Source organism: Aotus nancymaae, unplaced genomic scaffold (assembly GCF_030222135.1).
Source record: "Aotus nancymaae isolate 86718 unplaced genomic scaffold, 86718_ANA_hifiasm-v0.15.2.pri h1tg000040l, whole genome shotgun sequence".
Lineage (NCBI taxonomy): Eukaryota > Metazoa > Chordata > Mammalia > Primates > Aotidae > Aotus > Aotus nancymaae.
The window spans coordinates 8,212,303-8,227,370 of NW_026988454.1; the positions used below are offsets into that span (position 1 = coordinate 8,212,303).

The window sequence follows — 15,068 nt, forward strand, 5'->3', positions numbered from 1 at the left end:
GATCCACTTAAAATGTAAATCTAAATCTGATCCATCATATACATCTCTTGCTCAAAAATTCTTCAGTGGCTCCCTCTCTCCTAGAATACCCAAGATTCTGACCTCATCTCTTTTCACTGTCACCTGAAACTTTATCCTCATCTGCCATATATAATCTTGCCTTTTCTTCTGATTTTGCTCCTGCTGCCCTGCCCTGCCTGCAAAACCTCACTTGTATTATAATTGGAAGAACAGGAAGTTGTTCAGCTGGCCTGTGCAGGTGACAGCTGTTTAAAAAAAAAAAAAGGCTGTAAAAAGTTAGGTTCCATTATAGTTGAAATAACCTTAAAATCCAGGTCGAAGAGACAAGAATGATGAAGTATCACCAAAGGCCTTCACCAGGCATGATATGATCAAAACCGTCAGTGTATATAGGACAGCTGGAAAATCAGAGGTGCATGAATAGCACACATTGTGTAGGCAAGTACTTAGTACCTCAACTAAGATGTCAAGAGTAGGAATCCGTATGAGAAAGGAATTCAAGACATTCTGGTCCTATGAGACAGTACCATCAACATCATCTATTCAACTGTATTTCCCAAGTGTTAGCAGTCTAAAGGTAAGATTCATTTTTTGTGAAAAGGGAAATTTGTTAAAACATTCATTAGTTTAAGTATGCAGAAAAAAGTATCGGTGGTAGTGAGAATTACAGTAAACCGACAGGAACAAAAGGACAAAATGTGGTGGTAAGGTAGAGAAAATGGTAATGGGCCAGGTGCGATGGCTCACAACTATAATCCCAACAGTTTTGGGAGGCCAAGAGTTCAAGACCAGCCTGGGCAATGTACGGAAGACTATATCTGTACAAAAAATTAGAAAATCAGCTGGGTTTGGTGGCACGTGCCAGTAGTCTCAGTTACTCAGGAAGCTGAAGTGAGCTGTGATTACACCACTGCACTCTGGCCTGGATGAGAGAGAGACCCTGTCTCAAGAAAAGAAAAGAAAAAGAAAGAAAGAAAGTGATAAAAGCCAGCGTTTAGCAAAGTAAAATATGAAAAAGTCAATTAGAAAAAAGGGAAAGATGAGTAAATGGTAATTTCGTGTTTAAATTAAGGAACATTCTATAGGTAAAAGGAACAGGACTGTGCCCACAGATTTTTGGTGTGTTTCCAGTGACCAGAATACTACCTTAGAAGATTATAGTAACACAAGCCTTCTATATGTATCAAATGAATGGAGAATATGCAAAGAATTGAAGAAACACTGAGATTTTATTTTTATTTTTTTGAGACGGAGTTTCGCTCTTGTTACCCAGGCTGGAGTGCGATGGCGCGATCTCGGCTCACCGCAACCTCCGCCTCCTGGGTTCAGGCAATTTTCCTGCCTCAGCCTCCTGAGTAGCTGGGATTACAGGCACGCGCCACCATGCCCAGCTAATTTTTTGTATTTTTAGTAGAGACGGGGTTTCACCATGTTGACCAGGATGAGGATGGTCTCGATCTCTTGACCTCGTGATCCACCCGTCTCGGCCTCCCAAAGTGCCGGGATTACAGGCGTGAGCCACCGCGCCCAGCAGAAGAAACACTGAGATTTTAAAATCAGAAACAAGGATATAGCTGCCTCTAATTATTTTGTATAATTACACCGTAAGATTGAATCTAAACTATCAGAACTGGATGATCAATTACTAGAGTTCAGATCTATGTAGACACAGTAAATACTACACAGTACATATCAAAGTTCTAACATTTAAAAAGGAGACACTGAAGAAGTTGCTGACATTAGGAAAAACAGTTCAGAGGGGACAAGAGAGCAGAGGTAAAGTAATCAGATGGCTTTCCTAGCCAGTGAAACGTAAAGCAGTAAGGAGCAAATGCTCTTTTATTGATTATACCCTCAGACATCAAGGATCTGAAAAATGTCTGGAAGTGATAAACTAACATTCATAAAGCATGAAAATTTAAACAAACAAACAAACAAAAACAACTTAAAACTTTTGCCTTATTGGCCACAAAAAAAAATTTTAGTCTAATGAAGAGATGTTATCAAAATTTTCATCTAGTATACTTAAAGCTCAAAGTGTATATACCTATAAAAAATATGGTCTCATATTCCATTAAGTATTTAAAATCAACATGTAATAATGCTAACTAAAAACCAATTCCTCAACTAAAGACTTATACAACTTGACATACTTACAGTACACTCTTGCATCTCTTGTTCCTTGGTTGCTAGTCGCATTACAAGGATGTTTTCCCTGCGTGCAGACTCCTGCTGTTGTTGCTTTAGTTTTTCTTCAGACTCTCTTAGGCCAGTTACATCATTAGCTGATGATTTAAAATATATATAAATATGATTTTAAGATCAAGTTCTAAATACCTCTGTCAAGAACAATAAAAACTAGGGTCAAAAATTTCCTCAAGTCTTTACTTTCTATCTTAACTCCCTTTATAAAAGGGAAATTTTTCCTGGTCATGAGAGCTTCTTTAGAAGGTATTGGTGTCACAGTGCTCCATGACTACTAACTGAATTATGTTTTTATGGTTTCATCTGTTCACAACAGAAGACATAAAACATCTGTTTGTGTTATACAGTATTCATAAAATCCTGATTAGTATGTTTTAACCTATTTAATATAAAAATGCTAGCTGAGCACAGTGGCTCACGCCTTTAATCCCAGCACTTTGGAGGCTGAGGTGGGTGGATTACCCGGGGTCAGGAGTTTGAGACCAGCCTAACCAATATAGTGAAATACCATCTCTACTAAAAATACAGATTAGCCAGGCATGGTGGCACATGCCTGTAATCCCAGCTACTACTTGGGAGGCTGAGGCAGATGAATCACTTGAACCTGGGAGGCAGAGGTTGCAGTGAGCCTAGATTGCACCACTGCACTCCAGCCTGGGCAACAGCGTGAGACTCTTGTCTCAAAAAAATAAATAAAAAATAAAAATGGTAATAACTGCTGGACAGTTAGTATTTTAAACTTGAGACAGGATCTTATTGTGTTATCCAGCAGGAGTGCAGTGGCACAATCACAGCTCATTGCAGCCTTGACCTCCTGGGCTCAAGTAATCCTCCTGATCCATTTTTAAATTAAATTAAATTTATTTATTTACTATGTTGCCTATGTTCTTAACTCCCAGGCTCAAGTGATCCTCCCACCTTGGCCTCCCAAAGTGCTGGGATTATAGGTATGAGCCACTGTGCCCAGCCTTAAACTTTCATAGTGTTCATGACTTCTATGGATTATAACATAGTCATGTAAAATCAGAATTTCAGGGTATAAACTCTCTGACGTTAGACAACAATATATATTGGTTTTCATACTCAACAAATAGTATGTGATTCAAACAGTAAAAAGTGAGACTAAAATGCTTTAAAATGATAAACTCAGATATTTTCAGCAGATTCGGAAAAATATGTAAATAGATATTACACATAATTAAGTTTTATATACTAATTTAAGCTATCATAAATCTGTTACTGGTTGCTTCTATTTATTTCCCTTCTAGACTAATAACTCATGCTTCAAGTCATACTCCTATGTAGAAGCGGGTGGGGACAAGTAAGAAAAGTTTCAAGTAGTTCTGAGTTACCATATCTATCCTCAGAACCTTGCATATAATTTTGCCAAGTTATGCCATTTTATGAGTATTACATGTTTGACTTTTCTATTCATCTTTATATTTTCTTGCATCAAACACAGCGCCTATGTATAGTTCTTATAATAAAACGCTTGAGAAAAATTACAGTTGCTTTAATAAAGCCAGTTATCCTTTTGATTGGAACAACAATCCAAAGATTATTCAGTCTTTTAGGAAGCTAAAACTCAAACTTACAGTTAAGATCTGTGTACTTGCCCTCCAAAGCTTGTACATATGCTTCATATTGTTTCCATCTAGTAAAAAAAAAAAAAACAACAAAAAAAAGATACATTCGTTACAGTGAGATAGCTTTTACTTAAACAAAAAAACTAGAAGATCACACGTATAAATTTGCAGATTTAAGTAATACTGAGCATTCTGCTGGATGATTTTTAATTTTGAGATCGTTTTAATTTTAAATCCAGTTTTTTTTAGAGAGTCTTGCTCTGTCCCTCAGGCTGGAGTACAGTGTTGCAAACAGGATCTGGGCTCAAGTGATCCCCCGGCTCAGCTTCCTGTATGGCTGGGACCAAAGGCACATGGCTAATTTTTTTTAGAGATGGGGTCTCACTACATTGCCCAAGCTGATCTTGAACTCCTGGGCTCAAATGATCCTCCCACCTTGGCCTCCCAAATGGCTGAAATTACAAGCCTGAGTCACCACACCCAGCCTAAATCTAGTTTAACTGATAATAAAGTAGTCCCTCATTATTCCTTCCCTTTTATGGGACACAGGTTAAAGGAGATATAAAGAGAAGGTGCTTTCTGCTGAGAACATGCCAAGCATGCTCTGGGTAAGATCAAACCCCAGATTCACTTTGGTATCACTGATGTTCAGGATAATCCTGGATTACAGAAGCTGAAAAAAAAAAAAATCCTGCTGCTACTTTCCTATGTTGTCCACTTAGAACAAAAGGCATATTAGAAATGTGCCTAATTATGCAGAACTGAAGGTTCTTTATCTTGGCTCTTTTGTGAAAATACCCTGTGACTCTTCTCAAGGTAGTATCAATTTCTGCCTGTAAACAAAGGGGGAAAATATAACATTTTTCAAGACTGTAATTTAACAGTCACATCTAACTGGCAGAAACTACCTGCATAAATGCCATATGCTATCAGAGTACAAGGGGACTGTTTTTCTTCATTATACATCTCTACCCTGAATATACACTACTAGCTCCTCTTAGCAATAAAGATTTTTCACAGTCTTATTAGACAGCTCCTAATGGAAAGTACCTTGCCCTGAATGTCTGCTATCCTGCATATTTTAAGAGCCATGTTTTCAAACTGCTCTTCAGGTAGATAATTAAAATTTGCTTTTAAAAAATCATTTAATAATCTTAAAAACAGGCTTGCCATTAAGTTATTAACATTACAACATAATGAACAAAAAGTACTTCCTAATACCAAACTAATCCATTTTCTATATAAACACTACTGTTCAGCCACGGCCATGCTTATTTTTATGGCACTTACAACCTAGGACACATACAGTTTACCAAATATTTGGGAATGTATAGAGAAAGGTCTTCTGTGGAGGCTATAAAAGACTGATTTATTTTAGAAGTGTTCTTCTAAAAATATAAAAACTGAAGCAAGAACATGTATATATCACAAGGATAGAAAGCATAGACTAGTTAAATAAGTAGCAGCTGGTCTGAAATCATCAAGGGAATTAAACAGAAAAGAATTCACCTACAAGTCTTACTGAGAATTCCCTAAGGAAAGATGTTAAACTGACTGCAAGGATATACACTGCATATAATTTAGAAACCTTAAAGGTATCTTAAAATAAAACATTTCTATGATTCTTTATTAGGATTGCTGATTTTTCCCCTCCCACAGTTAAAAAAAATGACTGCACAGACTAACTAGAGCAATTATGTAAGAAGGCATAAAAAGAAGTGTACAATACCACAGGTAGGGGGAAAAAAAATCAGGGCTGGGCATGGTGGCTCATGCCTGAATCCCAGAACTTTGGGAGGCCAAGCATTTAAGACCAGCCTGAGCAACACGGCAAGACCTCACCTCTATTATAATTTATATGTACATTAAAAAAAAAAAACAGCATCGAGGTGTAGTCGTATATCACAAGCGAGTATCTACTTCGGCAGAAGACAGGAGTGTTTTAGAATACCAAGGATTTAAACTTTAAGTGCAGGAAGATAAAGGTATACAATGGAAACTGTCCCATGTATGAGATTATGGCAAAAAAAGATAAGAGTGTGTTTATAATACAGTAGCTATGCAAAGGTGAAAACAGGAAACCGTCACACTCTAGGAAACAAACTCTTTGTTACCCTATCTCACAAAACATCTTTTCTCTCCCCCGCCTTCAGCCTATTAAATAAAAATACTCATTTTATTTTCATCTAAATGTCATCCAGAAACTTTCTAACTATAGCAATAATATACAGAAAGAATATATGTAAATTATAAAACACAGAACATCCTACTTCCTGATTTCTCACACACACTAAAAAGATTATATGCTGTACCTGACAATCTGCTTTTGTAAGACATTTATAATATAACCATGGAAATTCAGAACTGGAAGTAACCTTTAAAAGTAACTCAACCCCTTCAACTTACAGATGAGAAAATGAAGCATATGAAGTTAAATGAGTTGGTCAAGGTCACGCTAATAAGAAAAAGTAAACTCAATTCATTAGTAAATTATATATTTCTTCCAAAAATATAAATGCATCTTTTAGGATTTTTTTTTCAAATGTTAAACACAAAAGGAAAAACCACACAAAACGAGCCATGGATTTGTCAAACTTATAGCTTCTTAGCAGTTCTTTAAAGCGCTACGTTTTCCTCAGTGTTAACATAATGAAGAAACAGGTCACAGGAAATACGTTCAAAAAGTACTTAAATTATTTGAGGATGTAACAACATTAAAAACAATATTTGGCATAAGGACAAATATTACAGTATGGAGTCACAATACAATGCTCTATAGAAAGATTTTTGATAAAAAGAACATTTTACCTTAGAATTAACTCATCTCTTGCCATAACTTTGAAGTCTGTTTCACTCAATCGAACCTAAAAAGAGAATTACGAAATGAATTTAGTACTTTTCCTGAAGACATAAAGCTCTATACTGAGACCTATGAAACATCTCTGGAGTAAGAGATTTAAATGGCTCAGTACATATTATTAAAAAAAAAAAGAGTTTTTTACAAGTTTTTTTTTTTTTTTTGAGACACAGCCTCGCTCTGTTGCCTAGGCTGGAGTGCAGTGGCATCATCTTGGCTCACTGCAACCTCCACCTCCAGGTTCAAGCGATTCTTCTGCCTCAACCTCCCAAGTAGCTGGGACTACAGGCGCACACCACCACACCTGGATAATTTTTGTATTTTTAGTAGAGATGGGGTTTTACCATAGTGGCCAGGCTGAACTCCTGACCTCATGATCTGCCCGCCTCGGCCTCCCAAAGTGTTGGGATTACAGCTGTGAGACACTGCAACCAGCTAGTTTTTTTTTTTTTTTCAAAGGTAAATTATTTGGTATCTTGACAATAGGCATCATTAGGGAAATGCACATTAAAACCCCAGGTATTGGCCAGGCGTGGTAGCTCACGCCTGTAATCCCAGCACTTTGGGAGGCTGTGGCAGGCAGATCACGAGGTCAGGAGATCGAGACCATCCTGGCTAACACGGTGAAACTGTCTCTCTTAAAAAAAAAAAAAAAGAAGAAGAAGAAGGAGGCCAGACACGGTGGCTCACAGCCTGTAATGCTAGCACTTTGGGAGGCTGAGGTGGGTGGATCACCTGAAGTCAGGGGTTCAAGACCAGCCTGGCCATCACGGAGAAACCCCATCTTTTAAAAAAAAAGAAGAAGAAGAAGAAGAAGAAAAAAAATCCCAGGTGTCACCACACACTGATTAGAATGACTAAAACAAAAATTAGTGGCAACACAAATGCTGGTAAGGATTCAGAGAAATTAGTTTCCTACACTGCAGGTGAGAACGTAAAATGCTATCTGAGTATCTGAAAAAGTTTGGCAGTTCCTTTTATTAATACAACTAAAAGTGAATGTGTCATAGAACCCAGCAGTTGCACTCTTAACATGTATCTCAAAGAAATGAAAACTAATATCCAAGCAGTTTTACTCATAAAAGTCAAAAAACTGAAAACTACCCAAATGTCTTTTAATAGGCAAATGATGAAACTATGATACAGCCACACCATGGAAGACTTTAAGCAATAAAAAAAAAAAAAAAAAAAAAAAACAGGACTATTGATACATGAAACAACTTGTATAAGTCTTAAGGAAACTGTGATAAGTGGAAGGGAAAAAAAGTCTCAAAAAGATACATACTACATGATTTCATTTATATAACAGGCTGAAGTAACAATTATAGAAATGGAAAATAAATTAGCAGTTGCCAGACATCAGGCAGGGAGAGAAAGGGGGTAGATGTGGCTATAAAATAACTCAATGAGGCTTTGTGGTGATGGCTCAGATGTGTATTCTGATAAATGATGGTTATACAAAGCTAGACATGATGAAATTGCATATAGCTCCTCCCTACCCGCCCACCCCGCAAACAGTACAAGTATAACATGAAATGTGAATAAGCTCTGTGGATTGTGCCAATGTCAATTCCCTGATTTTCATAGTTATTAGAGATGTTTGCCAGTCACTCAAGATGTTAACAATGAAGGAGGCTCAGTGAAAGTTGCACAGAACCTCTTTGCACATTTATTTGCAATTTCCTGTGAATCTATAATTATTTCAAAATAAAAAGTTAAAAGCGCATAAGCTGACATGCTTCATAAATTGAGAAACAGTATTTTCACTACATCAAACAAGTAGTGAGATACCTCTCCTACTTCAGTATAAAATTAAGGCTTTGGCTGGGTACTGTGGCCAGCACTTTGGGAGACTGAGGCGGGAGGACCTCTTGAGTTCAGGAGTTCAAGATCAGCCCGGGCAATGTGGCAAAACCCCATCTCTACCAAAAAATACAAAAATTAGCCAGGCATAGTGGCACATCTGTAGTCTGAGCTATTTGAGGGGTGGAAGAATTGCATAAGCTGGGGAGAATGAAGCTGCAATGAGCCAAGATTGTACCACTGCACTGCAGCCTGGGCAACAGAGTGAGACCCTTCCTCAGAAAATAAAAAACAAAAATAAAGGCTTTATTAGCATTTTCTTATAAGACACTTAATTTTTTTTTTTTTTTTTACTGTTTCAAATTATAATACTAACCAGTAAATAGTATTACTATAAAACAGAATGGGAGAACTATTATACTGCAATATACTAAAAGGCTGCCATAGGCCAGACACAGTGGCTCATGCCTATAATCCCAGCACTTTGGAAGGCAGAGGCAGATGGCTATCTCTTGAGCCCAGAATATTCTAAAAATATACTGGATATAATATACAGAATATAATAATTCCAGACCAGTCTTGGCAACATGGCAAAACCCTATCTCTACAAAAGATACAAAAATTAGCTGGGCATGGTGGCATGTACTTGTAGCCCCTAGATACTCAGGAGGCTGAGGTGGGATGAATACTTGAGCCCAGTAAGTGGAGGCTGCAGTGAGCCAATATTCACCACTACCCTCCAGCCTGGGTGACAGAGAAAGACCCTATCCCAAGGGAGGAAAAAAAAAAATGGTACCAGAGGGAGCACACAGGAATTCTCAGATTTTATGAATAATTTGACTCCAAAGTAGGATAGAAACTTCTATAATATCTAAATTATTCACATAAATATTCAGTTTAGTAAGTATAAGCCCTGCTTTCCCAACTGAACTACAAATTCCTCCTAGAAACTGTTACCTCTTTTATAATACCCTGTGTGTGTGTGTGTGTGTGTGTGTGTGTGTGTACAAGTAACTAAACTCTAGGTAGGAAACGTACAATAGGGGAAGATTGAGACTAAACAACAAAGCTTCAGAGAAAAAGGCAGAATCTGAAAACTATAACCATTTTTTTATTTTTGAAAAATAAAGTAGTTTTAAATTACAATCAAAGGGATTTACACTAGGAAAAGAAGAATGTATAATATAGGAATGGCCTGGTGTGTTCCCAGCACTTTGGGAGGCCAAGGCAGGTGGATCATGAGGTCAGGAGCTAGAGACCAGCCTGACCAACATGGTGAAACCCTGTCTCTACTAAAAATACAAAAGTTGGGCAGGATGGTGGTACACGCCTGTAATCCCAGCTACTCGGGAGACTGAGGCAGAGAACTGCTTGAACCTGGAGGGATTCTGTCTCAGAAAAAAAAAAAAAAAAAAAAAAAAAAGTAGTGGGGAGGAGAGTGTAACTCCATCTCAAAATAAATAAATAAATAAATAAATAAATAAATAAATAAATAAATAAAAAATAAAAATAAATGAAAAGAAAAAAAGAAAACAATATAGAAACTCATAATCTCCATTTCTGACATTATTTGTAGATAGGTAGCTGGAATATTTACATAATGAAGGTTAAGAGTAGACCACAGAAATATTACTATAACTAAAGTTTTCCAAAACCTGAAAATATTCTAAAAATATACTGGATATAATACACAATATCTAGCATATTATACAACTCCAATGCTATTATTGTTATAAAGGCAAAAACATGAAAAATAAGCAAACAACGATAATCCCTTCAACTCTATTATTATTTTTTTTAAAAGTGTTTAAAACTGCTTAAAAAAAAAAAAAAAAAAAAACACCAACCCCAAAACCAAAAACCATACCTTTTTGGGAAGAGGTTCTTCGTTGGTCATCTTGAATCCTAAAAAAAGAATTGGGGAAAACAAGTTCAATTGATTTTCTTCCAGTCTTCCAGTGAAGGTAGGAATAAAAAATACTAACTCTTTCAAATCAATTTATTAATGAACTAAATTATTGTTAAATAATTAGGATTTTTAAATTTAAACAATTTTAGAATAGTTTTAGATTTATAAAAAAGTGGCAAAGATATTACAGAGTTCCTATATACTCTACACTCAGATCCTCCTTTGTTAACATCTTCCATTATTATAGTTATTAGGTAACTTTTAGAAATTCCCTTGTAAAAAGCAGCCATTCGAATCATTTGATGTTGCTATAAAGGGTCAAGAGAAATATCATTTTTCATCATACTCTTACAACTCCCCTATGAAAATCTTGTTGCAGAAGTGATACTAACCTCAAGTAGTATCTAGGCATGTTGCTAAAGGGCTATCAAAGGGTAATACCAGTTTCTAAGTCTTTCCTTTTATAGCATTACGTTGTTAAAGTAAGTTAGTACCTACCACAGTCATAATTTATTACTGTCCAATAGTTTTTTAGATGTATTATATATTTTAAAATGTATATTATACCGGCTGGGGTTGATGGCTCACGCCTGTAATTCTAGCACTTTGTGAGGCCAAGGTGGTGGATCACTTGACGTCAGGAGTTCAAGACCAGAATGGCCAACATGCGGAAACCTGGTCTCTACTAAATATAAAAAATTAGCTGGGCGTAGTGGCAAGCGCCTATAATCCCAGCTGCTAGGGAGACTGAGGCAGGAGAATCACCTGAACCCAGGAGGTGGAGGTTGCAGTGAGCTTGGATTGCTCCGCTCCAGCATGGGCAACAGCATGAGATCCATCTCAAAACAAAAACCAAAACCAAAAACAAACCCATATATATGTGTTACACCTTAATAAAAATATTCCTACAGTATTTAATTTTATGTCAAATATTTTGTATCTCAAAATTAGCTTCTTTATTATACAAAATTCACTTAACTGTTTCAAGACAGGTTAATGAATTCAAGCAGAGAACACTTTATTATGCTCACTGTCTTTTAGAATGAATGCTAATAGCAGCTATTATCCATTAAACTACAAATCCACACACACAAAGAAAGACAAAGAAAAAATGTGTAATAAACATACTTTAAACACTACATTAAAATACAAGGTTGAAAAAAAAACCTATACAACATGAAGAGCTAACCTGATAAACATAAAATCTTTATATAAAAATTCTATGATGACTAAAAAATTGAATCAGGGTTTTGAGTACCAGGGCTCTTTTGAAAAAGCATCTAAAGGCCGGGTGCGGTGGCTCACGCCTGTAATCCCAGCACTTTGGGAGGCCGAGGCAGGTGGATCACAAGGTCAAGAGATCGAGACCATCTTGGTCAACATGGTGAAACCCCATCTCTACTAAAAATACAAAAAATTAGCTGGGCATGGTGGCGCATGCCTGTAATCCCAGCTACTCAGGAGGCTGAGGCGGGAGAATTGCCTGAACCCAGGAGGCAGAGGTTGCGGTGAGCCGAGATCGTGTCATTGCACTCCAGCCTGGGCAACAAGAGCGAAACTCCGTCTCAAAAAAAAAAAAAAAAAAAAAAAAAGCATCTAAATATCTAAATTGTATTTGGCACATTAATAATTTATACAAACTGAGAAATTAGTTCTTACACTAATTTAGTTATTCTTATTCTTTTTTAAGAGATGGGGACGCACCATAGTACCCAGGCTCGTCTTGAACTCTTGGGCTCAAGAGATCCTCTCACCTTAGCCTCCGAAGCAGCTAGGACTATACATGTAAGGATCATGCCCAGCCCTAGGTATTATTTCTAATAGCATACTCATAAATGTTCCCTTACAGTATTTACGGTTTATTTTACTTACGCATACTTATTATAAATTCTAAACTACTAGAAATCTGACCAAAAAACTGGTATGTCAAACTGAGTTTTTAAAAGCTACTTGAGGTGTGGTGGCTCACACTGGTAACCCCAGCACCTTTGGAAGGCTGAGACAGAATTGCTTGAGCCTAGGAGTTTGAAACCAGCCTGGGAAACGTGGTTAAGACCTTGCCTCTAATTAAAACACACACACACACACACGCACACGCACACGCACCAAAACTACTTGATTTGTCCCACTTGATTTTGAGATTCCTCAAAAGAAGAAGATCTTCCAAAAGCATTTTTTACTATGACTAATCTCAACTCTACTTTATAAATAAGATATTCTAATCATACTATTAAACCCTGGTTTTCAGATTAAGTAAATTGTGTTGAAGGCAGAATTTCGGGGAAAAATCTAAATTGATCTTAGATTATTGGCTTGCTTCTTTCCCTCTTTAATCCTTTTTTTTTTTTTTTTTAAAGACAGTCTCCCTCTGTCACCCAGACCAGAGTGCAATAGCGCAATCATGGCTCACTGCAATCTTGACCTCCCGCCTCAGCCTTCTGAGTACTTGGGACTACAGGCATGTGCCACCACACCTGGGCTCAAGCAATCCAACAGCCTAGGCCTCTCAAAGTGCTGGGATTACAGGCGTGAGCCATCACACCCTGCCTTCCCCTCTTGAATCTTTCTCATGGGATACAGCAAACAGATAAAAACCTGAGTATATCACTTGTTTCTGAGCTAATTGTATACAGTTTCTTTCATTGAGCAAGTCACTCTGTCCTATGAAGACATAAACCATATTTCTATGATATAAAATGTGTATTTTTCTTTAAATTGGTCCCTGCCTACTTTATGACCCTTGTTGCCTAGTTTGTAATCTCTGCTGCCATTATAGAAGGCTGTTTTGTGACTACCTTAATCTGGTAGCAGTCATTTTAATCATCTGAGAAACCATCATCATATTTATCTCCACAGGTCTGTTTCTATTTTAGCATGACACATGCATCCACTCCATTAAACTGCAAAGTCTTAGAGTGAAGATATCAAACCTGGCATTTCCATGTAATTTTTTTTTCTCTCTCTCTCTTGTCCGGCTAATTTCGTATTTTTGGTAGAGATGGGGTTTCACCATATTGGTCAGGCTGGTCTTGAACTCCTGACCTCGTGATCCGCCCACCTTGGCCTCCCAAAAATGCTAGGATTACAGGTGTGAGCCACCACGCCCAGTCTTTTTTATTTTTTGAGACGGAGTCTTGTTGTCACCAGGCTGGAGTGCAATGGCATGATCTCAGCTCACTGCAACCTCCACCTCCCAGGTTAAAACAATTCTCCTGCCTAAGTCTCCCGAATAGCTGGGACTATAGGCATGAGCCACCACGCCCAACTAATTTTTGTATTTTCAGTAGAAACAGGGTTTCACCACTTTGGCCAGGATGGTCTCGATCTCTTGACCTTGCGATCCACCTGCCTCAGTCCCCAAAGTGCTGGGATTACAGGTGTGAGCCACTGTGCCAGGCCTCATTTTTGTAGTTTTAGTAGAAACGGGGCCATGTTGGCCAGGCTGGTCTGGAACGCCCGACCTCGGGTGATCCACCCACCTCGGCCTCCCAAAGTGTTGGGATTATAGGCATTAGCCACCACGGCCGGCCAATAATATTTTTAATTTAAAACATCTTAAAGACAATTTTAGATATGTGAATTGTACATATTTAACCAGTATATAAGTACCTGTATCTATGCCTATGTAAACATAAAATTTTGAGAACCAGGAACTTCACATAACAAGTACTGCGGTAGAGATCTGTGAGTGACAATTTGAAAACAGCTAAATTTATCACTAAGGCTAGGTGATATACCTGTTATCTAGTTACTGGGCATCCTACCTACTCAGTATGTACAATTTTAGTTATAATACTAAAGTATCATGGATGCTATTCAATATAAATTCCAGTTTATAAGTTATTATAGTTGGCCCTTGAACAACCTGGGTTTTAGCTGCATGGATCCACTTATACATAGATTGTTTTCAATCAAACTCAGATAAAAATAAAGTACTGGGATCAAAAATACAGCATTCATGGGATACAGAACCTGAGTCTGCAAAGGGCAGACTTTTCATACAAGAGGGTTCACATTCCCATGCCAGGATTTTGGCAAGGATCATCTGCATATGTTTCTACAACTGGACACTTCCCCTAGGTTTACTTGCTTATTCTCTTCTTAAAGACAGGTATCCATATTCTTATTCCATTAAAATAAAATTAACTGCAAGCTTAGTTAGCAACAAATGAGATCATAATCTGCTTTTAAAGGGTATTAAAAGGACTGGGAAACACATGAAGAAAGTTCTGATAACCTTGGTATTCTAAAACAGGGTATCAACTTTGCAAATATAAAAGTAGCAGAATCTCTGCGCCCCATCTCAAAAAGAATTACCACAACCAGGGCCCTATCTCAAAAAGAAAGTCCAAATACTGTGCTATTTCTGAAGACAGACATCAATCTTCAGCATGATAACTGGCAGAAAATGGGCATTTAATTATTAGTTTCCTTTTTCCCATAAAAAACACAGATTCAGTGTTTCTTGAAAAACCTGAAGAGATAATTCACAGGTTGAGGATAATAATCATACTGTCCTCATGATTGTTTCTAACTCTTACTGCAGAATTCTTGGCATCTCCAATATTTGGAATTCTAAACAGAAGTTACTTAAATTTTTTTGAGACAGGGTCTCACTCTGTCGTCCAGGCTGGAGTGCAGTGACTTCATCACGGCTCACTGCAGTCTCCATCTACTGGGCTCAAGT

The 15,068-nt window shown here is 37.4% G+C and overlaps 1 protein-coding gene across 3 annotated transcripts in view; it reads right to left on the reverse strand.

Annotated features, from left to right (window-relative positions):
* Positions 1–15,068, reverse strand: part of WTAP (WT1 associated protein) — a 30,528-nt gene that overhangs the window by 11,521 nt on the left and 3,939 nt on the right. For all 3 annotated transcript variants that reach the window (XM_012451321.3, XM_012451331.2, XM_012451348.2), the window contains exons 2-5: positions 10,340–10,377; positions 6,621–6,676; positions 3,822–3,880; positions 2,179–2,306 (exon numbers count right to left, since the gene is read on the reverse strand). In XM_012451321.3, the coding sequence (XP_012306744.1) occupies positions 2,179–2,306; positions 3,822–3,880; positions 6,621–6,676; positions 10,340–10,369 (273 nt within the window). In that variant the 5' untranslated portion in view covers positions 10,370–10,377. The remainder of the gene's footprint in view (positions 1–2,178; positions 2,307–3,821; positions 3,881–6,620; positions 6,677–10,339; positions 10,378–15,068) is intronic.